Source organism: Coffea eugenioides, chromosome 2 (assembly GCF_003713205.1).
Source record: "Coffea eugenioides isolate CCC68of chromosome 2, Ceug_1.0, whole genome shotgun sequence".
NCBI lineage: Eukaryota > Viridiplantae > Streptophyta > Magnoliopsida > Gentianales > Rubiaceae > Coffea > Coffea eugenioides.
The window spans coordinates 71,041,616-71,065,698 of NC_040036.1; the positions used below are offsets into that span (position 1 = coordinate 71,041,616).

General features: G+C 35.8%; 1 protein-coding gene and 1 long non-coding RNA gene across 3 annotated transcripts; one reads left to right on the forward strand and one right to left on the reverse strand.

The window, feature by feature from the left end:
• The first annotated feature begins 2,196 nt into the window (after positions 1-2,196).
• On the forward strand, positions 2,197-20,713 carry LOC113763901 (translation initiation factor eIF-2B subunit epsilon). Of its 2 annotated transcripts, none has more exons than XM_027307892.1 (15): positions 2,197-2,458; positions 2,558-2,788; positions 3,795-4,103; positions 4,726-4,833; positions 7,400-7,589; positions 8,477-8,739; positions 10,035-10,164; positions 11,412-11,491; positions 12,595-12,858; positions 12,935-13,011; positions 15,069-15,160; positions 15,890-16,008; positions 16,512-16,583; positions 19,228-19,353; positions 20,183-20,713. In XM_027307892.1, exons 1-15 carry the CDS (start codon positions 2,294-2,296, stop codon positions 20,213-20,215), a joined length of 2,259 nt encoding a protein of 752 aa, XP_027163693.1. In that variant the 5' UTR covers positions 2,197-2,293; the 3' UTR covers positions 20,216-20,713. The 2 variants fall into 2 exon arrangements, with proteins under 2 accessions (XP_027163693.1, XP_027163696.1); XM_027307895.1 differs by having other exon boundaries at positions 15,890-15,972.
• Positions 20,714-21,694: 981 nt separating this feature from the next.
• LOC113763230 lies at positions 21,695-22,334 on the reverse strand. The gene is made up of 2 exons (XR_003467313.1): positions 22,019-22,334; positions 21,695-21,907 (listed from the first exon to the last, which is right to left on the reverse strand). It is a non-coding gene; the product is annotated as an uncharacterized LOC113763230 (long non-coding RNA).
• Between the last annotated feature and the right edge of the window lie 1,749 nt (positions 22,335-24,083).

Below are 24,083 nucleotides of genomic sequence, written 5' to 3' on the forward strand. Positions count from 1 at the left end.
ATAAGGTTCAAATTCCTTCAACATTAAAGATGTTCGTTCACATACATGTTGCTGGGTCATCTACGTCAAAGGGAAAAGAGAAGCTGCTGTGACAATTGTGCATTAACTTTTGGCTCTTTTGACCTGATAAAAGATGCGAAGATAACTCTTGTATCTAAGACCTATTTTATTTTAACTAATAGTAGTAACATTTTGTTTTTTTTTGTTTATGGTCCCAAGCTAAGTGAGAAACACGTGTGTCTATGGTCCACAACTCAATCGGAAAGTACATTTTTTTTTCTGACATTTTCTTACTCAATCGGAAAGTACATGACCATATGAAACTATGAATTCAGTACAATCACTTTTCATGTTTTCATACATTTCTCTGTCTTATATTGTTTTCTTCTCTTCTACAGTTTCTTTTGTACATTAATTCATGCAATTGTACTTGGTATAAAATAAAGACACAGTCAAGTACCCTTTAATGTAAACCACTGGGCCAATGGCTCGGTGGCTATCAGGGAGGGGCTTAAGTTCCTCCTTGAGCAGCGAAAAAAAATTAAGCGTTGTGTCAGAGCACTTCCTTGGTCTAGTTGGGTCTATATACCCATTAGCTTCTTACCATAGCCTCCTTAGGCTTCCCCCTCCCTCCTAAATTAGGATAGAGTAGGTTATACAAATGTATCATTGCTGACAAAAAAAAAAAAAGTACCCTTTAATGTAGAACAGGGACAACAAATTTGGGAAACCAATTACAATTTCAGAATTGAAACAAGTTTCTTGCTAGCAGAACATGTTCCATTTCCTTGCACAATATGGGATTCTCATACATTTCGATTCCTACTCGGTTCCATCTACATCAAGTTCTCGATTTGATTCACACATTTTGTTACCAAAAAACAAAGGTCAATGACAACTGCAATTCACATCAATTTTTACAAAATACAGTTTCAATTTCTCAGTAAACCAATGTCACTTTCTGATCTTCTTCTGCAAAAACAACAAAATATCACTCCAAACTCTGCAGCAACTTGCTCCCCTTTGGATTTCCTTCGCTTTTGCTCCTCCAACTCAGAACCAGCAGGACGACCAACATCACAATTATGCTAATCCAAATTTTCTCCCTCTTGCGCATTTTTTTCAACATTTTCTTTGATCTAGTTCACCTTTTTCAGTAAACTAGGTATAAGAACTCTTCCTCTTGCACACATTGGCTCATCAACCCACTTAAAATACTTGCATATATATTCGATCCCTAAAGAAACAAAACAAGAACATTTTTCCCGAATTAGACAGCAAAAAATCAAACAAGCACTAGTATGTTCATATCACAAATATTTCTTACTGACCATAGAGGACAACCAATGAACCTTCTCCCTTGATTTTCATCGCGCCAACAAGTTGTTAATTTTGTTTGCAGCCCATAATCACAGAAGCCTGCTGATAACATCCAATCACCAAAATTTGGGCTACTCATTGCTTGAGACTAATTTCTCCTCGGCGTCCTTTATTGCCACTCTTCCTGCCGGCAAATTGAGGATTGAAGATGCTATGGGAGTGGCTAAGAAGAGAGACCATAAGTGAAGAAGGAAGAGAAATAATAAGGGATTTATTCACCATACGATGGCTAACGAAGCAAGCAACTCTCCATCCAATTTGGTTTGATTTCTGTCAATTGTCCTCAATCGATCGAAATTGAGCAAGTTTGAGGATAAAATGTGTTTGCATCAACACTTTGCGGACAAAATTGGTCGTTATGCCAAATTTCGAGGATGAAAAGTATATTTTTCCCAAGACCTAATTACTCAACTTGCTCAGAAGTGGCTTATAAATTGTTAAATTAAAGATGATAAACTAAACTCTGTTAGCTAAATTGAGTTCGCAATACTTGAAACAACATGATACATTTTGGGGCAGTATGGTACTTAACCAATATGGGAATACTTCTAAATCACTATTTTATATAAGTGTGAAAATGCTTCACATGTTTAGAGAAGTCCACAGATTGACATAAAATTCAATGGGGACTAAATTGACATAAAAATGGAAGTCAAACGATTAATTAGCGAGATAAAGAAAGTATAGGGACTAAATCTGTTTACTAGAAGAGTTGGAGGACTAAATCAGCCATATCCCCGGAAAAACCAATGGGGTTTATGGACTTCAAGAAGGAATATGTTCCATGTCCCAGGAGGGTTTTTACCCACCCAGCAACACCAGGAATTCTCGTTTTTCAAATCCTCATTTGAACAATTTTGCGTCTAATTACTTCATTAAAATTTCAGAAACCACTTAGCCAAGCTGGGAAAAAATGGTGGCGAAAAAGAGTGGCAGAAACCGAGGAGGCGGTGGCGGAGGAACCGCCGCTGCAACGGAAGTTTCTGTCGAGGAATTAGCACGTGTTCCCTTGCAAGCCATCCTCTTAGCTGATAGCTTCGCCACTAAGTTCCGCCCGATAACCCTTGAGCGCCCGAAGGTAATTCAATTGTCTATGCATCTTGAAATTCAAGTGAAAATTTTCTGTTAAATTGCTGCGTATAAATTGTTTTTAATCTGAATATTTATGAAATTGAAGGTTTTGCTGCCGCTAGTGAATGTTCCGATGATTGATTATACTTTAGCGTGGCTAGAATCAGCTGGAGTTGAAGAGGTTTTTGTGTTTTGTTGTGCTCATGCGAAACAAGTGGTTGAGCATTTGGAAAATTCGCAGTGGTTTGCACAACCGAACTTTTCTGTGACGGCTATCGAATCGAACAATGCGGTTGGTGCTGGTGATGCTTTGCGTTTGATATATGAGCAAAATGTGGTATGTTGATTTAATTGGATGTTTTGTGTTGTTGTAGCTTTGTTACATTATCAATGACTGTTTTTTCTATTAATGAAACCTTAGGATGTCGGAAATTATGTCAGTCAGCAAATCAGTGTGAAACTATAATTGTTATTGTCTGCCAATGCTTAAAATCAAAGGGAAAATGAACCTTAGGGTGAGAAAAAGATCCATTTTGGGTTTAATTTTATTTGATAGATTTAGCTGAAGAATCAAGATAGCATTCTGAGTTGTCACTGATTGTTCACTATTGTTGATTTTATGTTACGTGTGATTATCTATGGAAAAGCTTCTGTTCTCTCCTTCCAAGTAAAACGGAATTATATTTCAATGTGTTGTTTGCAATCTCAGCAGGATGAACAGTCAACTGGCAATATTTGCAGCGACTTGAATAAGGACTTGAGAGTCTCTTGTGGAGTTTTGACATTGCTTTTTGTTCTTTTATGCTCACTTTCTGATTAGAGGACAATTTACAGTCTGGACTTCTACATTTATTCTGTCTGACTTGGATGGGTGGAAAGTCATTTTCTTGGAAGTTTGTAGGGATTACTATACTTTTTGTCAAAGTAGCCTTGAAAAAGATGTTATGTGAAAAATATGTTGAAAAGAAAATTATACCAACTTGATGCACCCTCCATCAGTTGTTCATTTCAAATACAAAATTGAACTTTTGCTCTCTGTTTTTGCTTGTCAGTCCTGTTCTTCCAATGGTCTGTACTTTGCAAAGTCTCTCCAGGAAAGGAGGAAAGGAAAGTACATATTTGTTTCAATCATTAAATGCTGCCAGCAGTTTAGGAACTTGACTTGATCGATGTTATATGTAATGTATCAGTAAGCTAATTTAGGTGCAATATACCATTTGTTCTCTGTGACTAGGATAGTTCATGTATTTGGATCTTCTTATTTATTTATTTATCTAAGTTTTGCTACTGCTTTCCGCCTGTTGTTTATCATGTGATGATTGGCTTTACTTTTACCTCTGTAGATACGTGGAGATTTTGTCCTTGTTAGTGGAGATACAGTGAGTAATATGTCTCTTGCAGAGGCACTTGGAGAACATAAGGAGAGGAGGAGAAAGGATAGCAATGCCATAATGACCATGGTCATAACACAGTCAAAAACATCTCCAACAACACGTCAATCTCGTCTTGGAACTGATGAGTTGTTTATGGCAATTGATCCTGATACAAAGCAACTCCTTTATTACGAGGATAAGTCTGATAAAGGAACAGTGTCACTTGATAAGACATTGCTTTCTGATCATCCATCTATTTATCTACATAATGACAAGCAGGTTTGTATTTTGAGTTATTTTTCACTTGCCTTTGGTATTGTTTGTGCTTTCGACAAAGTTAGTTTTGAGATTTGCTACTTAACATGGCTTTGCAATAGAAACCGAAAGAGAATCTAGTGCTTATTAATGGTCATTATCAAACTTACTGAGTTTCTTCATCATCATCATCATCATCAACTTTTTCCCCTCTTTTTTGGTATTTTTTTGTTTTGGGGGGGGGGGGGGTAGGAGGGGGTCAGTTTTCGTCATCTCTGATGTATGGAAGTGCAGCCTGCTACTTCTTTTCCGTGAATACTTTTGTTCTCTGCCACAACATGAATGGATTTCACTTAGTTTGCTTACTGCTTTGATATGTGGACATGGATAGACTTGATCTTAAGCATATTCTTATCAACTTAAAAAACTCACTGCTGGGGCAGTTCATGTGGATACCTGTACTTTTAGTTTCCTGGGTATGGTTTATGGTGTCAAAATTGATAACTTTTGGTAATTTACTTGCTAGACAGCCTTGTCAAATCATTAGAGATTCCCCCAAAGATACTGTTTTTTTTCTTCGTCATTTTCCCCCAGAAAATAGTTATGTTTTTGGGGCGGTGTAATTGGATTTTATGGTTTTTTGCAGGATTGCTACATTGACATTTGCTCTCCGGAAGTCCTGAGCACATTCGCTGACAATTTTGACTATCAACATCTACGGCGTCATTTTTTGAAGGGTTTGCTTGATGATGATGTATGCCTTGCATCTCTTGGCTTATTTCTCTCTCTCTCTCTCTCACACACACACACACCTGCACATGCACAGGAGCAATTTACTGCCTAAGCACTCCACCAATCAAAGTGGGAAGTGGTAGATAAAGTATTTGATAAGGCCTATGAGAAACTGCAGTCTTGTGGATCTCACTGCATTTTAGCTATGTATACAGAGTACTCTGGTCTAAGTACATCTTGTCATACAGTGGTGTGAGTGCATGTCCAGGTGTTTTCTTTGAAGGCTTGTAGTAGCAATGTCTTTATTTTTTGTGTTATTGAAGTAAATAGAAATCAGCTCTGGAAAGAGCTTCTGAGTCAGTGTATTGGAAAAATTACTTATACCTCTTATTCTGGTCTTGATTTTATGTTTTTCTACATTGTCTTACTAATTTTCTCTTGGGTGTGCATATGGACCATTTATTTCTGGAGCTTTTTCTCATAAAGACTCTCTGTAGAGTAATTAATGGGTATTTTTATTTTTAAATCAAGCCTAGGTCTAGTTCGAGATATTGTGCCTTCTAAAATAGTTGGGTGACTGCATTAATTGATTTGATTGAAAACATGCTAAGCGGAAATCAAATAAATGTAGTGAATTAGTTAGTTTCAGGTGTTAGGTGTATGGGTGGTACTGCACAAGCATGGGAAGCAAGAGAGAGAGAGAGAGTTATCTACAGGCAAAGAAATTTCACCTTTTGCATCAAAGAAGCTTCTGCTGTAGACTAGCGTCATTGCCTTAAGCAAAAAGCTATTTTCTCCATGTTTGAAAGGGACACTAGGCGATAGTTTGATGGATAAATGAGAAATATGACAAAAATGGTGCACCACAATCCCATGCTAATATAGAGAGGGCCAAGCAAATGAGAAATGAGAAATGAGAAATGCTAGCTTAAGAATCTTAATTCTTCTCTCTTAGGGAGGGCCAAGCAATGGTCTTAAAATAGGGCAGATGTTGATGAGACATTTGGTAGAAGCCTCCTGGCCACAAGACCTCTGTCTTTTCAGAATTTTGTGGGAGGTATAGTAACAATCAATTAGGTCTTAGTGACTAAGATGTATTTGTGATGTATCCTGTCATAGATAAATGCATGAATTATTGGTGCCCTTTGCTGACCAGTATAGACTGAAGATGAATGTAGAAATGGCATACTTGGAAAGCTAATGTGCACATATAGCAGATATTGCTTTTGCAGATGGAGTAGAAATCTCATTATTAGCAATGCTAGTATGAGCAGTCAGCAGCATGAAACTACATGCTTGAGCAGGTTGCCCATGAGATATAGTAAAATTCAGCATTGCATGATGTAGGGATGCCTGCATCATGTTATAAATGCTTTGTGAAATTCATTTTTTAAACTAACCAAGTAAATCCTGATGAGCTGGATGTTCTTGCGGATATGAGGTTAGTAAAGGTTCCATACAATTGGAAAAAATTAACTATCTTCAATAACAACGAGCCACCATTTTGAGATACCCTTGAACAAAGGTCCTCTATAGTTTCAAAATCAATAAAAGTCCTCTGCAGTTCGTGCTTGAAATTTGCTTGAGCTGTTTTATGGTTGACGGGCATGTCATGCCATGTTTAATGGAAACCTTCTTTTGTGTGCTTAGAAGTATATCAGCAAGCCTTATCTCTTCTTGACTAACTAAAAGCTATGGACAGGACAAACTGAATGAGAACATTTTCACCACTGTTGGACTAGTTTGACCAGTATAGGAATCCTGGAATAGTATCAATTCACAAAACCATAAACAGACTTTTGAATAGATGCATATGAACTTCACTCATCTGTGTACTTTTTAGCTAATGTTATTTTTATACACTATCTTTTATATCCTCTTCTTGACTCTAATGAATTTGGAAATGCATGGCATTGTTTTGATCTTTCTTAGAGCTTTATCCATTAGCTGGATTTATTGCAAGAAGTTACCAACATGTGGAACCTTCTACTTTTACACTGAACTACTTGTGTGTCAGAAACATGCCTCATTAATTATTTTTAGTGCATGATGTTCTTGCATCTAAGTATGATGGGAGGATTTCTTTTCCTCTTCCTTCTTATATAGTTGCTTTAGATATAAATCCTCATAGTCAATCAGTCTCAGAACTGCAGTGTGCTTGCTCAATATTTGATAGCTTATTGTTTTACTTCTCATCCTCCTGTTCCTCTTATAATTTGTGGAATGTAAGATCTGCATTTTCCAACATGCTTACAACCTCAATGTATTTGCTCATGATATGGTATAAAGCTTAGATGACCTTTTGGTGGTGCAAGAAATGTTGCATCTTTGATTTTATTCTTTCAAGTAGCCAATGGATGCTCAGTGATATTTTGTCTACCTCTTTAAGTTGGTCCTGTGCTTAGGTTTTAGTGCTAATGTTTCGTTTGTTTATCTTGGTCATAAAAGTGGAACCTTGTGATTAGTATACTTGGCTATGCAATCAAGCAAGCCTTTGCAAATTCCAAGTCTTTAAAATCTCTTTTGGTTGATTGACGCATGTATCCTCTCTCTTTCTGATCTTTTGTACATCTTTTCTTTGTTGTCAGATAATGGGTTACAAGATTTTCACTCATGAAATTCAATCAAATTATGCGGCTAGAATTGATAATTTCCGAAGCTATGATACTGTCAGCAAGGACATTATTCAAAGATGGACATATCCATTGGTGCCTGATGTACAATTTTTTGGAAATTCTTCTGCTAAACTTGACAGACAAGGAATGTACCGAGCATCAGGTAAGTAATGTGCTTATTAGCTGGCTGATTGATCTTTTGTGAGTTGGTGTCGAAAGAAGTTGATGATGGTGCTTTAGCATCCACCTCCTGTATTTGATCACTCTGTCAGAGGAGGTGGAAGTGCATCAGATGACATAATGCCCATCTGTTGTGCTTTCACTATTTGTTTTTTCTGAAAATTTAAAAATTAACAAAAATGGATAGAGAAAAATTGGAAGATGTTGATATGGAGGTTTTCTTTATGTTGGTTCTCCATTATTTGTCCCCTCTAGGTGCTGGTCATGGGAGCTAATCTGTCACATGATCTTTCCTCTCTTGTCTTGTTTTCTGTATTAGGTTGCCCTACAAATGAATGTTATGTTACTTGCAGGGTGCACTTATGGGAGCTCTGTCTATAAGCTGATATAGTTTCAATGTTTTACCCTATCTCAGTGACTTTCTTTGCGAGCACGTAGCTGTCACGGCTGCTTTTGACATAAGATATTTTTAATTGACCAACAGAATTGTAGGAATAGATTTCCCATGTTTACCTTGTGTTTCTTTTTATTTTAAAGAAATTTTACTAATATTGCAATAGATAGGTTGCTTTGACTGCAAAAGAATCCATTTCTTAATTCCAGTCACCTTTGTTTATCTTATGTATAATGCTGTAATCTGTTCATAGTTAACCACTGCCCTCCCTTTTAGTTTCCAAAATGGCTAATTTTTGTTGGATTTTCTTAAAGTTTGTTTCTTCTTCTTCCTTTTTGTTCTCCTGAATGAGCTGCTACTCCATGTATATCTTGTAATATGGTCTCCACACTTTTTTAAGTGGAAGCTAATGCTCTGAGTGAACTGGGACCATTATCTTTTAGTTCCTTCTGATGCTGTCACTTGATTATGTTCAGTGGTGGGGCAGTCACGTTCTGCGCAAGTTGGGCCATTTACCGTTATAGGAAGTGGCACTACCATTGGAAGCCAGTCTCAAATTTCAAATTCAGTAGTTGGTGAAGGTTGTAAAATTGGTGCAAATGTTTCAATAGAGGGTTGCTACATATGGCACAATGTTACGATTGAAGATGGTTGTCAACTAAAGCATGCAATAGTGTGTGATGGGGTGGTAATAAAGTCAGGAGTGATTCTCGAACCTGGTGTAGTCTTGTCATACAAGGTTTTCCTTTTTAACTAACGTTTCAATTTCAAGTTCTCCTAGAAGTAGAAAAGAAGAGAAACTTCATAAAATTTTCTGTTGTATGTTATTATTACTCAGCAAACAGCATCCTCTTGTTTACCTGGATGCAGTTATTGAAGTTCATGTTTTTTCAGCTTACTATAAAGGCCATGAACATTATCCTTCAAGTAATGGACGAGCTTAATTGGCTGCAGATTTTCTGTGACAGAACTCTTTTTAAGTTTCTGATGATTATTATGTTTCATTGGCATAGGGAAATAATGGTGGTTGACAAAGATCCTTGTGGAAAGATAATATTTGATAGCTCAAGTCTGTGATATTTAACTCGTAAAAATGCTTGTCCATTAGCATTTGGACAGCATGCTTGTTTTTTCGAGCATGCCAAAGAATTATATCTGTATTCTTTATTTTATTGTATAAGATATCAATAGCATGTGTGCTGGTGGGAATACCAAGTGTGGCCTCTTTGGGTGGGTGAAGCTGGTTTGGTTCTAAGAGTGGCAGGGGTATGACTTACTGTTGGCTGTTCTACAAAGTGTGCTGTTTGGGATCGTATTTAACATAGCACCACATATAAGCAAAAGTATTGTATTAAGGTGATGTTTCCAATAGTTTTAGAAGAGAAGGAAAATGAGAACAGTAAAAGGGTATGATGCAGTACATTACTCAAATAATTGTCTATTGATTTATAATTCTCAAAATAATACGTTCAGAAGTTGACATTTCTACAAATATTTGCTTATAAAGAAATGTAAGCGGGATGTTCCAAATAGAAAGTTTGACAAGGTTAGTGCAAAGGAGGGCATATGGTTACGCCATTTTTTGCGTGGCTTGTATGCACTTTTTAAGGATCATTGTGATTAGATGGATTCAAAATGGTACATAGAACTTCTTTATGGACTTTTTTGAATGTTTATATGGTCTAAGCGTAAAAAATCACTGTGAAATCTTCATAAGCTTAGTGCCTAACATAAAAACTATGCAGTAATTGTGGCTTTGAAATTTATCTTCTATTGATTAATTTCATCTTTTGAAAGCATACTAAGTAAGTTACACAATCAGTAACATATTTGGTGAAATATTCTTATTGCATTATCACGTTGAAGTGCTTTATACGTGAATGATGAATCTTCTGTCCTGATACTTGTTGCTTAATTTGCCAATTCAGATGTGTCATGCACATATATATTCTTATATGCGTATTAGTTTTTTTCGAGCATTCAGAAATTTAATTGGCACCATAGATCTAAGCTGCTGCTTTTTTTTGCCATCAGGTTGTGGTAGGACAACAGTTTATTGTTCCTGCATACTCAAAGGTATCCTTGTATCAGCAGCCCATCAAACAAGATAGTGATGAGGAACTGGAATATGCTGACAGCAGCAGTGGATTCATGGATGCTTCATGTAATTACTTACCTTCAACTATCTCGGCTTGTTTACAGCATGAAATGGTATAGATTTCATATGGTCTATAGCATGAAATGCTAAGGTGGCAATCATGCAACAAGCAAGATATTCCTTTAAGGGAACAAAAATTATATACAGCTAGCTGAGATGCTGAACTCAAGCTTAAGCAAAAATTTGTTTCAATTAGGATAAGCAAAACAAAGAATATGACCTTGTTATATAAGTGTGATAGATATGTGCCTGATAATAATATCTGGGCAGTTACTGTAGAAGTGAGGGGGAGATAATGTGGTCATTTTGCAAATCTGGGGCATGAGCAGATGGAAAGTGATTGATCAAGGGATTTTTCCTTATCAAGAGAAGCAAATCTGGGGGCAGAGCCATTTTGAATATCTGTAGTTTCGGTTGTTTGTGCTTCAAATAGCTTCTGGGTTGGTAGCAATTTTACATTGGAGAAAATCCAGAGATGAGGGAATTGATTAGAGTTGATAGACATCTAGGTGCTGCCATATCAAAGTTTTAACTGGATATCCCGGAATCTCAAATGTTTGGAGCCTACAACCAGGTAGAAAGATGTTGTGCCAAATCAAGTCGTTGATGGGCTTATTCATGAATTGGGGTTGTAATGTTTGGGTGATGTCTGCTCCTGATAATGTTAATATACACTTTTTAATTCATTCACTTTTTTATTTTTGGGCTAAACAACCTTGTTATCCTTTGGGCCCCCAAGTATTATGCCAGGTCCATCCAAAAGTCAAATTACTGCTTCATTCGATGGGATTAATGAGATTAGTGTAGTTTGGAACCATCTCTGTGCAGCTCAGCCTATAAAGATCTTAGCTATGACAAGCTAGTTTGGAGATCTTGATATATCCTGTTTTAAAATTGGACCATTTTGAGAGATTCGTTATGAAGTTTCTGCTGTCTTGGTCATTTTGTTGGTGTTATCAAGCCATTAGTATTTGTTAACAGTCAGTAGACTGGAGATCCCAAAGGTGGAAAAGAGAGCTGAAGAACATTGCAGTCTGTGGCTTCCAATGTAGCTGTCTTTTAGATAATGTTACTTCAGATGGACTTGTAGAATAAGTTAGCTAGTGATGCTAATGCATAGTTATTTGTTAGTTTATTTATTCATGTATTTGTTTATTGTGTTTTTCTTTGTGTTTGGTGATTGCTACTTATTTTAGAACAGACATATTTAAGTTATCCAGGAGTACTCCTGATATTAGCCATTTGTTGTGCAGCACTGTCTGGTCTGCCAGATAAGTTGAAGGAAGAGTCAACTATACAATTATCTGAGTCGCAGCTGCAGGCTGCATCTGAGGTTTGGTTACTGGTTCTATCAATTTGTAACTTAGGTCATAGTTTTTTGTTTTGAATATTTAGATATCTTCTTGGTGATTTATGCATCTGTTATATTCCAATTTTATCGTGACTCAAGGAAATTCTTGTTTCCGTACTTTTCTTGACATGTTATTCAACTCTTGACAACCGTAAAGCAGATGCACATTATCTGTGAAAAGTTCAGAAATGTTTCTTGATTTATCACATTATCATGGTTTCTATTGGTGAACTTGGTTAAATGAGCTGTAAAATGCCCAAGAGGCAGGATTATTGTTTCATGAGTGAAGCAGTCATCTTAGGGGTTCTTTGTTTTCATAAATCCACAGTATGCTTGGTGTAACTTCTCCAGGAGAAAACTTCATTAGGGCTTTTGAAATGTACCATAGTATGATATCGTGGGTAGATGTTTTTAATAAGTTCTTTTGATGCTCAAAATGTTCAAGGACTTCTTAAAATCATTCCCTAGTGGTTTTTTCTGATTTCAAAGAATGACATTTACGGTTAAGGTACTATTTTGAGAGGAAACTCTTATACTCGGAAGTCTTAAGATATTCTCTCTTATTTTGTGGTATTGAATTTGATTAGTTGAAAGATTTTGTTGTTCATATAATGGAGGATACTACTGCAGATTCTGCTGATTTCATGCAATAATAAAGTGCCCTGGCATAGCTAATTCTGGGGTTCTTTATCTTAATTTCGGGTATGCTTGGCTTAGCTTCTCCAGGACAAAAACTCCATTAGGGATATTTAAAATTGTTTATACTGCGTTTTAAAAAGTTTTGTTCTTTTAATGTAAAAATGTTTGTTTTTAAAATGATATCTTCTAGAATGATTGGTGAAATTACACAGAAGGCTCTCTTACTGTATCTTCTGTCTCATCCTAAAGAATGACATATCTGGGTAAGGTACTCATTTGAGTGGAAAATCTTATACTCATTAGCCATAATATTCTTTAAATTTCATGGTCCGTTAGCTTTCTGAGCCTTGATTGATGTGTAATTTAGAGGACTCAGTACCGACTAGTCTATATAAACCTGAAAAGAATTTTTATAGCATGCATAACGAGCCATTTTGAATCACCAGGTTGGTAGTGGTGGGGTTGGCTTCATTTGGTCCACAAGTGAGGGCAGTCATGAAGAGGAATGGAGGCATTCAGTTGCACCTATTCCTGCAGCCAAGCTTCTTGAAATTATGCACACCTCAAACAATGAACTTGAGGTGGTGCAACAAGATGGCAATCTTCCTCCTTCAGGGGAGCTGGAACGTGATTCTGTTACTGCTAATTCGAATGATTATGATGATGATGATGTTGATGTCAAAGATGACTATGAGTTTTTTGAGAACGAGGTATTTGGTTATAGGCATACTGTCCTTTAACAGTTTTTGTTGGACCCAAATATGAATTTTGCATTTATGCTTGCAGGTTGAAGCTACTTTTAAACGGGCTCTAGAGGAGAATATTAAGGAAGACGATGTAATATTGGAGGTCAACTCATTGCGGTATGTTTTACGTTGTTTTAGTGCTTAATGGTGAGATGGTTTCTACATTTATGCAAGTTAAAATGCTTCTTTCTTTAATTCCTGGGGATCTTTAGTTAGCAGAGTTGAAGATATGTCTGCATCTCTAAACATAAGCTCCCAGGGAATATAAAGTGAGATGTAGTGATGTTAATTTTGTAGATAGAAGAACAGGAACTATTTTGGTGATGTAGAATCTCTCATGTAAACCAAAGACATGAGCTATTTATTTAATTCTTGGGAGTACAGTGTACGTAGTTCTGTTGCTGGATTTTCAAGGTAATTTTCAAAAGCATGCATTAAATGCATAGATTTGGAAATTTTACTCCAGAAAATGGTTTGGACTGTTCTTACTTGGCTGCAAAAGTATCATGATACTGGATGGCTCATTTGGTTAGTTGATTGGATGAAAGACGAGTCATCCTAGGATTAATTATCCTAAAATTTCTCATCCTCTTTAAAACAGTCATCAACCATTAGGTTCGTCATTATTGTTAGGATTGAAGATAGTACAGTACTGTAATTGGTTAGTATGAGATAGCTGCTGGACTACTGATACAAGTCAAAATGAGTACAAAACAGTCACTTGACATTCTTGTCCTATCAAGTTGTCATCTGGGTAGTGTCATCTATGTTCACGGGATAATTTTCTTGAAATGGGATGATAGATCCCATGCTTGAAGATGAAACAAGCATGCCAGGATTAGTTTCTCAATGCTTTTGTCATGACATGAATTGGATGAGTTCTAAAAGTATGAGTAATACTTCTATATTGCTGAAAGAATGAGTTAAGTAATTCTAGCCACTTAAATAAAAACTACAGGCAAGTAGTGCTGAATAATTAACGGTCCGTTTGGATTGGTTGTTTTCAGGAAACTTCACTGTAGAAAGTTTTTAAAAAAGTTTTTGGACGTGTGTGTTGTTAGATGTTTTTTCTGTGGTGTTCTTCTCTCTCCCCTACTTCCAAGTACACCACCTCTACCCACTCTCCCAATTCCACCCTGATGCATCCACACCTCTGCCCCCTCCTCCTCCTCCCTCCTCCACCTGTCCCCTTGCCCTCTTTTCTCTCCTCCACCCCTGCTCTGCAGACAGATCTGGTCTGAACCTTGGTTGTGACTGGATCTGGTCCTGACCGCAACCAAAATCTTGGGAAAAGAGGGATGAAGAAAAGAGGGGAGAGAAAGAGGAAGGAGGAAGGAGGAAGGAGGAAGGAGGGTAGAGGTGGTGGTGGTGGGAGGGCGTAGCAGTGTGGGTGGGTGGGGGTGATGGTTTTGGTTTTGGGGGGGTAGAGGGATGAGAGGGGTGGGGTGGGTGCTGGGAGTGAGAGGGTGCTGGGGGTGGTGGAGGAGGAAGAAGAGGTGATAATTTAGTCTTGGCATGTTTGTTGGGGTTGTTTTTTGGGAGGTTGCTGTAGATTTCATTGGAAATTGGGATGGTTTGGTTTTCTCTAAATTTTGTTGGAGGTGTTTGTGCCTGGATATACATAAAGACGTGACAATAGAGGAGTGTAGAAAAAGGGTATTTGTGTCCTCCTGGTGAGTTAGATAGAGATTGAGTCCATTGACGAACCTGCATGAAACTTTATCGTATTGTGGTCTTCCTTCTCAAAAGAACTTCTAAATATTTTGGGAAGTGAAACCATAAATTGAGGAGACTCAGTCATGCATACTTAATTGACATTAAAGAAGATAATAATGAAGTGCTGACTTTTTTTTTTTTTTTTTTAAATTTTGGGAAGGTTTACATAGTATGTCTTTGTTTGCAGTGCATATTTATCTATTACATTGCACAAGAACACAAAACACCTCACTCATGCCACAGAAACACAAAAACACACCCTGACACATTGACACACACAGAGGCACCTCTATATATGCATACATGTAGGTTTATTCTTTAAAACTAAACCATTCGCTTTTAGTCATGTGGAATCTTCTGTGTCTAATTTATGTATTCCAATGAAACAATTCTTGCAAAGAACCTATATATTGATGACTGCTTGATCATATCTGATAGCTTAATTTTTTATGCATCAGGTTGTCGTACAATTTGGCAACTGCAGATTGTTCTGGTGCATTATTCTATTCAATGATGAAGTCAGCACTCAGTGCACCACATCCATCACCTAGTACAGTCTTCTTTTGTCTTCTTTTAACTCCATTTATCTGCTATTATTGTTTGGTTAATTTTCTGGATGTTAGGAGTAACTATTTACTGCTGCTACTGCCTGTACATCAGTATCATTATTTTGTTTTGTTAAGTATATCTCAAAAACCTAGTTGGATTTTTTCTTTACACGTTTCTATTTGAAGAGTAAATTGGGTGTACTTTCAGTTGAATTAAGGCCTGAAACTGGAAACTTTTTAAACCAGAGTAACTTGATAGACTTTAACCAATTGCTTTAGGACCTATTAGATTGCTTTTTGGTTAACATATATAGTAATAAATGCAACCTATTGTATCATGCTAATATATATAGTTGTTAAAACTAAAGCTAGTTTATGAATCAATTTTTTTAAAAAAAGTAGGACTAGATGAAACTAGCCTCATCCTGGGTGATTGAAGTTTGTTCAGAATAAACTGGCCCATTTTTTTTTTTCCAGACTGAGCCTTAGCCTTGTTTTCTGTCTTGATTGTATAACCAGTGCATCACTTTGTATTTAAAATCAGAAGAGAGAGAGAGACAAAGAAATAGGGATAATCAACCAGCAAATAGTATCTTGAAATGTAGTAGCATCATTGTGTTGAATTTTGTTGTTTAAGTGACTGAAGTTGGTACTTCCCTCTTTGTGCCAAGTAACTGAGGAGGATATGCAAATCTTTGCTTGTGTAAAAGCTTGTTTATGCTTCATTGCAGGTGATTTGGTGAAAAATGCTGCAACTGTCATTACAAAATGGAAAAAACTTTTGAAGTATTACCTGCCAAGTATAGATGAAGAGGTTGGTCTATTGATCTCTTCATCTGATCCTGATGAGGTGTTTTACTGCTCAGTTTGATTGTTATTGCATTGTGTAATTTTAGATTGCAGGCTTTTGGCTGTAGAGAAAGTCTCAACTACTTTAGGCTCATCTTAGGTCCAATTCCAAGCATCCCTTTTACAAAATTATTGTCTTAATGTTCTTCAAAGCTGTGGCCATGGTAGCCTTAGGCCTAATATCTTGCTTCCCCTAAGATCTGTGTCTTTAACAAATGCAAGTAGTACATTTTTGGGGATGTATTGCAAGAAGTAATTGCATGATATTTTTTTCTATGACAAAATGCTGCACTTGTGAGAAGTACAGGTTCCTGTAGATAGTAAAACGCATTGTCATGACTCTTTTTATGAGAGATCTTAGTGGTGTCTGTGGCATTTGATGTATTGATTGACAAGTTCTTTAATCACCTTATTGCAGTGATATTCACCTGGAAATTTAAGTGGGTATAGGTTAAGTGTATGTTTCTGTTTTTGATTATTAACTAAAGTTTTGTTATACTTCAGATCGAAGTGATACTGAAATTTGAAGAAATGTGCTTGGAATCTGCAAAGGAGTATTCAACAGTGTTTGTACAGGTATGTTAATCTCCATTAAATTTTTAATTCCAAAAGTTTTCTTAATAGTTTCATCGAACTGCAAATTGATGTGAAATCAGAAAGTTTTTCATAGAAGCTATTTAGAATATTGGTCTCCTCGGATGCTGATAATGAAGTTTATTAAGTGTACTGAGAATCCCAGTCTTCAGAGTTAATGATGTCTTCTTCTTTGCTGCAAATGCTGATTACTCTTATTCTCTAATGTGATCTATGGCTTGAAATTGTATCTTTGCATCTCCAACTCTTTTTGCACACATACAAACAAGCACACGTCTTTTACGGAGTGATAGATCTCATTTTGTAGACATTCCAGTTTATACAATCGCATTCTTGTTTCCAACCGACATAGATTCTTTAGTAATTTATGATATAGAAGAAGAGTAGGTAAGGATGAATTTTTACATCTGTGTCCATGAGCCTTCATGTTCGTGTGGACAATCAGGTCATACTGCATTTGCTAGTTGAAGGATAAGTAGTGTAACTTAGCCAAGTAATAGTTGAAAATTAAAGTTAATAGTCATGAGATAATTTATCATATGGTTAGATGACTTCTAGCTGTCACATCATGTGCAGCCATACAATAGTGTAAATACTTAATTGCTTCAAACATTATGTGAAGTTTTCAATGCTTCTTATCAAGGGCCAACTTTTTTTGCCTTATCAAGTTTTTATGCCTTGTCAATTCTTAAAAAAGTTTTTATCAACTTTTTATGCTTCAATGCTTCTTATGTGAAGTCTTCAACTTCGTACAATGGTGTAAAAATTAATTTACAAAGTAGTCAGGGTTATGTTAGAGATAATTCTATGCCTTATCAAGTGATTCTTCCAAACTTTTTTTAGAATATTCTTCAGACTATAACACTACCAGAACCTGTGCACATGCATGGAAATTTTATTTTTTATTTCCATGAGAAAGGTAATAGGAAAATGGTGAAATAACATATGAACTAAACTATTTTTGAAAAGCTAGGACTTTTGTTTTTGGATCTGTTTTCTTTCAAGCCCATACATTAACAAAAGGAAAAACACAACACACACACACAAATAAAGCTTGGAGAGATTAAAAAAACGAAAATTTGTCCAATAATATGAATAGAGAAGTAAAATAACGATTAAACTTTTGCCCTGTAATTTTCAAGTCATCCTTTGACCACTCTTGCCACAACTTTTCTTTCTATGGCTATCCTTCATAGCGCTATTTCTCCTTTTTTAACAACAAAAACAAATTAATTAGTTAATAGAAACATGGATAAATTTGGCAAGCAAAACTCATTTGTAGAGCATATTTTGCTAGGAGATGAAACAAAATTTTGCAAAAAGAGCACTATTGAACTCATTAGATGAAAATCCAAAATTCATTCAGCATTCTGAGACCATCGGGTTGGAGTTCTTGAACGTTCCCAGAGCCTTCCCTCTTTCATCTTCATCGAAGTCCCAAAAATCCTGTTGTGTGATAACTTTATTCTGATTACCCATCCTCAACCTCATGTTTATACACCGTGAATTTTGGAATCCTTAAAATTAGGCAACCCCATGAAAAATTTGAGATTAGGGGATAAAAATATCCCATGATAGATTTGAATTAAAATGCAGATTATATAATCCTATTTTTAGAAGATAACTTTTTTCAATATGGCTAAAACTATCTCAAACCTCTCTTCTTTTGGATTTATGTTGAAAATTAAGAGACCAATGTGATTAGGACTGAATTTTATCCGTTTGATCAACAGAAACGGGTTTTACCCAAATTCCAGATGATCCATACAAAATCAGTAAATGCTGAGCGATTGGAGGTGCCACGTATGAAAGAGAAAATTTTCTTCTAAATATAGTACTTTCACACACACACACATATTTACATATTTATATACGTATATACTTTCTATATATATACATATATATATTAGAAATTTCCTTGCTAGCTTTTTATCTTTTTATTAGAACAAGTAGCCTCACATTGAATGCTAGGTACCAATGGCATACTTTCAAACCAAAGTTTGTAATTCACAATTTCATGTAATTGCCTCTTTGCATATCAATAGCAGCAAATGTGTCTTACTTTGGACTTGTTCCTGGGTTCTAGAAGAGCAAGATAGCTGTGTGTTACATTTGTTCTTGTTTCCTACTAGTTTTCTTTAGTTACACGTCCACGTTTGTGTTCTGGCCTATGCTCATTCTCATTTGATGTGACATATTCACTAGTTCTCTGGCGTGGGACATTGATGCTCTTGTTTTTTGGAAACATTTAAGAGTCCCTGCTTATTGATATTTAGAATGGAAAGTTAAGTATTGTTGTGACTCTCAAATTTGGTACAACCTCTTAATTGGAGGAGGTGTTCCCTGCATGCTAATCTACTGATATGCAACGGATGTAGAAAACTTTCAGTTTTGACTGGTTTAATTGCAAGGCTTCTTTGATTGTAAGTAGTTCTATGTAGTAGCCTTCATGTAAGACCAGTTAGGATCCAAACTTTCCACATCTTTTCCATTTTGATGTGAGGAATTATACATCGTTAGATTTGTTTCTAATATATGAGATTTGTTTCTAATATATGCTGCATGAAGTGAATGACTTTTTACTTTTTTGCTATATAATAACGAGGCACCAACTTTTTTCCTATAGATTCTGCATCTTCTTTATGACAAAGATATCATACAAGAGGAAGCAATACTCAACTGGGCATCTGAGAAGGAAGGTGCTGATGAGACTGATAAGCTATTTGTCAAGCAGGCAGAAAAATTCACCCAGGTAAATAATTGTGTTTGAGCAGACCATTTTGTTTAGCGTTAAAGTATGATCTCGTCAGATCTGCCTTGTTCGTATTGGTGGATTTTCCAAAATTGTAACTACCTTCTGTGTCAGCATGCTCTAAACTAAATGTTCTTCTTATACTTTTTCCTTGTCACGCCTTTGCCTTCCTTGAGCTTTGAAGGGAGTAATTATTCCGAATGATTTTGATTATTGTTGATGGGGGAATTTTATTCAATGTGATAGAAGACCTAAAGGGTTTTCATGTAGTTTGGAAAATATGTATGGGGATGGGGACTTGTGGGGAGGGAGGGTAGAAGATATGTTGAGCATTTTTGCTCCCTGGCAGAGTAATTAACAATCTCAAGAAGCTTTGCATGGTAAGTAAGCTATCGCTATCAGAGCCTGCTTAATGACCAATCTGCTACCATGACTTGTTTGGTTTTCTTTCTACTTATGGGAAAAGAGTTAAGATATTTAACTTCTTGTGATTTCCCTTAAAATAAGTTTTCTCTTATCTAAGAAATTTCTCATCACAAGGACACAATATTTGAAAAGGTACTTGAACTTGCCTTCCTTCCCCCACCCTTTGCATCTTTCCTAAGACGAGGAAAGCAAATTGTTTTTATATACCGTCCTAATCTCCCGATAAAAGTAGATCGACATGCCTGCCTTTCTTTCTTTTCTTCTCTTCTTATATGTTGCTTCCAAAGCTCCCAAATATAGTTTGTTCTTAGCGGAGTTAAATGACCGCAAGTGCTTTGTGATCCTTTTCCTGTAGTTGTGCTTGCCAGATGCTAATCTCTTAAACATCTGTACAATTTGGCAGTGGTTGAACGAAGCATCTGAAGAAGAGGATTGATAAAATGTTTAAATCAGGTCACCGATTTTCAAGATCTGTCTATCAGAACTCTTCGAGTATCATCATCAAGTGCTTGAGATCATCACCCCCTTTTCCTCTTACCTTGATTGCTTGGAGGCTGTGTATATGTTCTAGAACTTCATGGAGGTCTTATAACCTGTCTGCCGGTCGTGCACGATCTGACTTCTGGCAACTGCTTCCATCTGCAATTTTAACATTCTGTCTGTGGTCAGACAAATTGCTCACGAGCAATTTCCCATTTTTGTCCATGAACTGAAGGATTATGGAGTGAGTATTAACTTTGAAGGATTATGCTGAATGGAAGTGTAAATTTTGGGTTTTGCATTGTAGTAAAGAATATAACACTAACAATGTAAATTCATTGATGAAAGGCAGTTCATTGCTAATAATTTGTTTTGTTGTCTGTTGTTAAGTGATTGGGGAATTTGTACCCCCTCATCCCTTTTGAACAATTATGCAGTGAATTTAGTTCATACTCGCCTTTTTTGCCTCAAGGTGTCCGCAGTTTAAAATTGTCTTTTGCGTTTAGAAGGAAGATCTGACGGGATGGAGATCGACTCATGGTGCAAGCGTTTTCGAACGAGTTTCCTAGTTGCTCGGTTTGCAAAACAGTTCCAGCTGATTATTATTATTATTATTATTATAATACTATCCAGTAGATTCTAATCTTGACCTTGCCTTCTTGATCTCTGATTGACTGAAATATGTCATGCCTGTTTGATGTTTACCATTCCCTTCTCATGGAAAAATCAAAGATACAATAAAGACATGCTTTATTTTAAGTTCACATTTTTGGCAGATGCTTTAATTTAGTAATATTTGCTAAGCAAATCTTGAAAAATCATGTAGTTTTAGTTTGTCTACATTATGGTACTTTGGGACTAGTGAATTGAAGTCTCAAGTCTGTCAGTACCGTTGTACCGTCATTCAGATAGTCCCACCCAATCCACCCTGCCATCCCCCTCTCATTTACATGGGTATGATAAAAGAAAATTAGTCTGTTTGGATGACGTGTTTTTTGAGTATTTATATAAAATTTTACTATAATTTGTTATAAAATTTGTAGAAAATTTTGTAGGGAAATTGAAAAACATTTTAGTGGTTTTGCTTTGTGCTAGTTTACGACTGTCTCCATTTGGAAGGGGGTTACAAATTCCTCTTATTTTGTATGCATATACGTAATAAAGAATTTTTAGATCAGTAGTATCTTTTATATCCCTAAGATTGATATGAACGATACAGATTTTCATGATCTTTAATAGCCTAAGGAAAAGGGATGTTTTTTAATGTCATATTGTTTAAGAAATCCACCCAAACATTAGTTTTTAACGAGACATTCAAATGAGTCGAAAGATTGATATATGCTACGTTACTACCATTAAGTGAAAAAACGAAATGGAAGAGAACGTAATAAAGAAGGTTCATGATTTTTTCTAAGTAGTAATAATAATAATAACAAAAGTAAGATTGTTGCCCCATTATCACTCAAAACAGTAGAACAACATGATTAGGTATTCCTGGTAGATCATAAATCATGTAAACGCAGGAGGCATCAGCAAGGTTGAAGAAGCAGCTTATAATCAAGGCCGAGGCGGTCCGATTGGTCCAGGCGGCCGCATTGGACCACCAAAGCAGTCTTGTAGCTACCAGCAGCAGCACAAGATACTTAAACTGCAATTTCAAGTTGCAAGATGTACACGAGACACATATTAGGTGGTAATATATGAAATTTTGGAACCCAACCAATAAAAATTAAGAAGATATTGATAATAGCAAACTGACCAATGAATCCTTTACTCCAACGAGATTAGAAGCACATTCAAGAATCAAGACCATTGAGATTTAAGAGTAAATGTCAATGTTCAGCCATACAAGAATGAATGTAATGCATTAACTTTGACATCACCAAGAAGTGTTGTAACAAATATTCTCATTTCCCACGCCTGAATGCAGTGTAGTCACCACTAACCAAGATGCTATGCAATTGCACAAACCACCAAGAAAGCCTGGCCCTGGAGGTGGTGGTCGCATTCTTTCACAGTGGCCTTTTCTACAACAACATTGATAAGTATTTGAGGTTTACTTTCGAGTATCGTGGTATTTGTAGCCTCAGTTTGCTTAGCCTAGAAGGGTTCAGCTTAAATTAGTTAGTGCTTTATCTGACATTTTCACTTTTCAACAACCATTCTCACAGCTACCAGTCTAGCAGTTACCTTTCAATCCATTACTAATTTGCTCATACTTGTATAATTAGTTGTTGGCATGTTCGTCTTGTAGGGTTCAAAAGTACATATTGCATGCTTGCCTCTTCAAACTGGATTTGAGGACAGTACACTATGGGAATTTCATTCAAGAATCTATTGTTTTATATATTCAAATCATGTTTTAAAAAGATAAGAAAAAATGGAAAAGTAATCCATGCTCTATTGATTTTCTTTTTTGTTTTTGTAATTCTGTTTTTGAATGGTCATAGAACTACACCTATACAAACAGATGTCAAATTGTTTTACTTCATAATTTACCTAACAAAAAACCAATAACCACCTAAGTTCCCAAGTTACAGATTGTGATGCCAGTTAATATTTTCCATACAGCAAATACTCGAAATTATTGAAGTTGTATGGGAATGGGATAAACTGGACGTTGTTGTAAGCTATATTTTGAATTTGGACCTAGTTGCGATTTGGTCGAGCTTTGGGGTTAAGGATCAATGGTTTGCTGGATTCAATTGAATGACGTCATAAATATTTATTAATAATAGATAATCAAAATAATATATAATTCAGTGCATACTTACAAGTTTAAAGTTAAATTTATGGACAACATTTATAGACTATGAAACATTTCTAGGTATGTTGACAGTTTTGTAACATTCGAGGACATTTATAGACTAAAACTTAAAGAGCGTCTTACTCTAATTCCTTATTCTGTTGCCTCCATTTGCCAGCCGTTATAGTCTGTTTCTTACCTTTCATCTTCCTTCTCAGCATTGCCCTTCCTACTGTCAGCAGGTCATCTTCATCAGGTTTGAGGAGATCCTGATTTGGTTCCACAACCCTAAGCAAAAGGTGAGAAAAAACCTTTCATCTTCCAGGTTTCAACTTTCAGCTCTTTTCTCTTCTATAAAGAACAATCAAATCAGCAATATTTATAAATATTAGAGAAATAGATTTTCAAAAATGGTATGTTATAGTAACTATAATAGTAGAGCAATTTAATCATGGCATTTTCAGAGGACTAATGAACAATTATTAGCCGCAAATGGAGAACCTCTCCAAATTAATTATAAGCTGTCAAAAGTTGTAATTTGTAATGATGAATACTGTTTTAGACATTCATTCATAGTAGTTAGTAATATTTATCAAGATATTATATTAGGAACTCCATTTTTAATTCAAATATATCCTTTCTCAGTAGATTCAGAAGGAATTAATACTAATATAATGGGTAGAACAATTTTCTTTCAAATTTCTTACCACCAGTAAAACAAAAGGAACTTTCTTTATTACAATCTTCTTCGATCTATAAGCAAATCAATCTTATGTAACAAACTATAAAACAAATTAGTTTCTTAAAGGAAGAAAAATCCTATTTACAAATTGAGAAACAGCTTAAAAATAGTTCTTTTAAAAAAAATAGATTTAGAAAATCTTATTAAAAGTGAAGTATGTTAAGATTTACCAAATGCATTTTGGGAGAGAAATAGGTATATGGTTAACCTGCCATATGCAAAAGATTTCTCACAGAAAAATATTCCAACAAAAGCCTGATCAATACAAATGAATCATGAATTTCTAGAATTCTGTAATGAAGATATTCAAACTTTATTAGAAAAGAAATTAATAAG

Excerpts from the sequence above, each read along its gene's own strand:
- LOC113763901 (XM_027307892.1), top strand. The coding sequence starts at position 2,294 with ATGGTGGCGAAAAAGAGTGGCAGAAACCGAGGAGGCGGTGGCGGAGGA. Across the intron at positions 12,859-12,934 it reads ATGAGTTTTTTGAGAACGAG|GTTGAAGCTACTTTTAAACG; the intron begins GTATTTGGTTAT and ends TTATGCTTGCAG. Across the intron at positions 16,584-19,227 it reads ATTCAACAGTGTTTGTACAG|ATTCTGCATCTTCTTTATGA; the intron begins GTATGTTAATCT and ends TTTTTCCTATAG.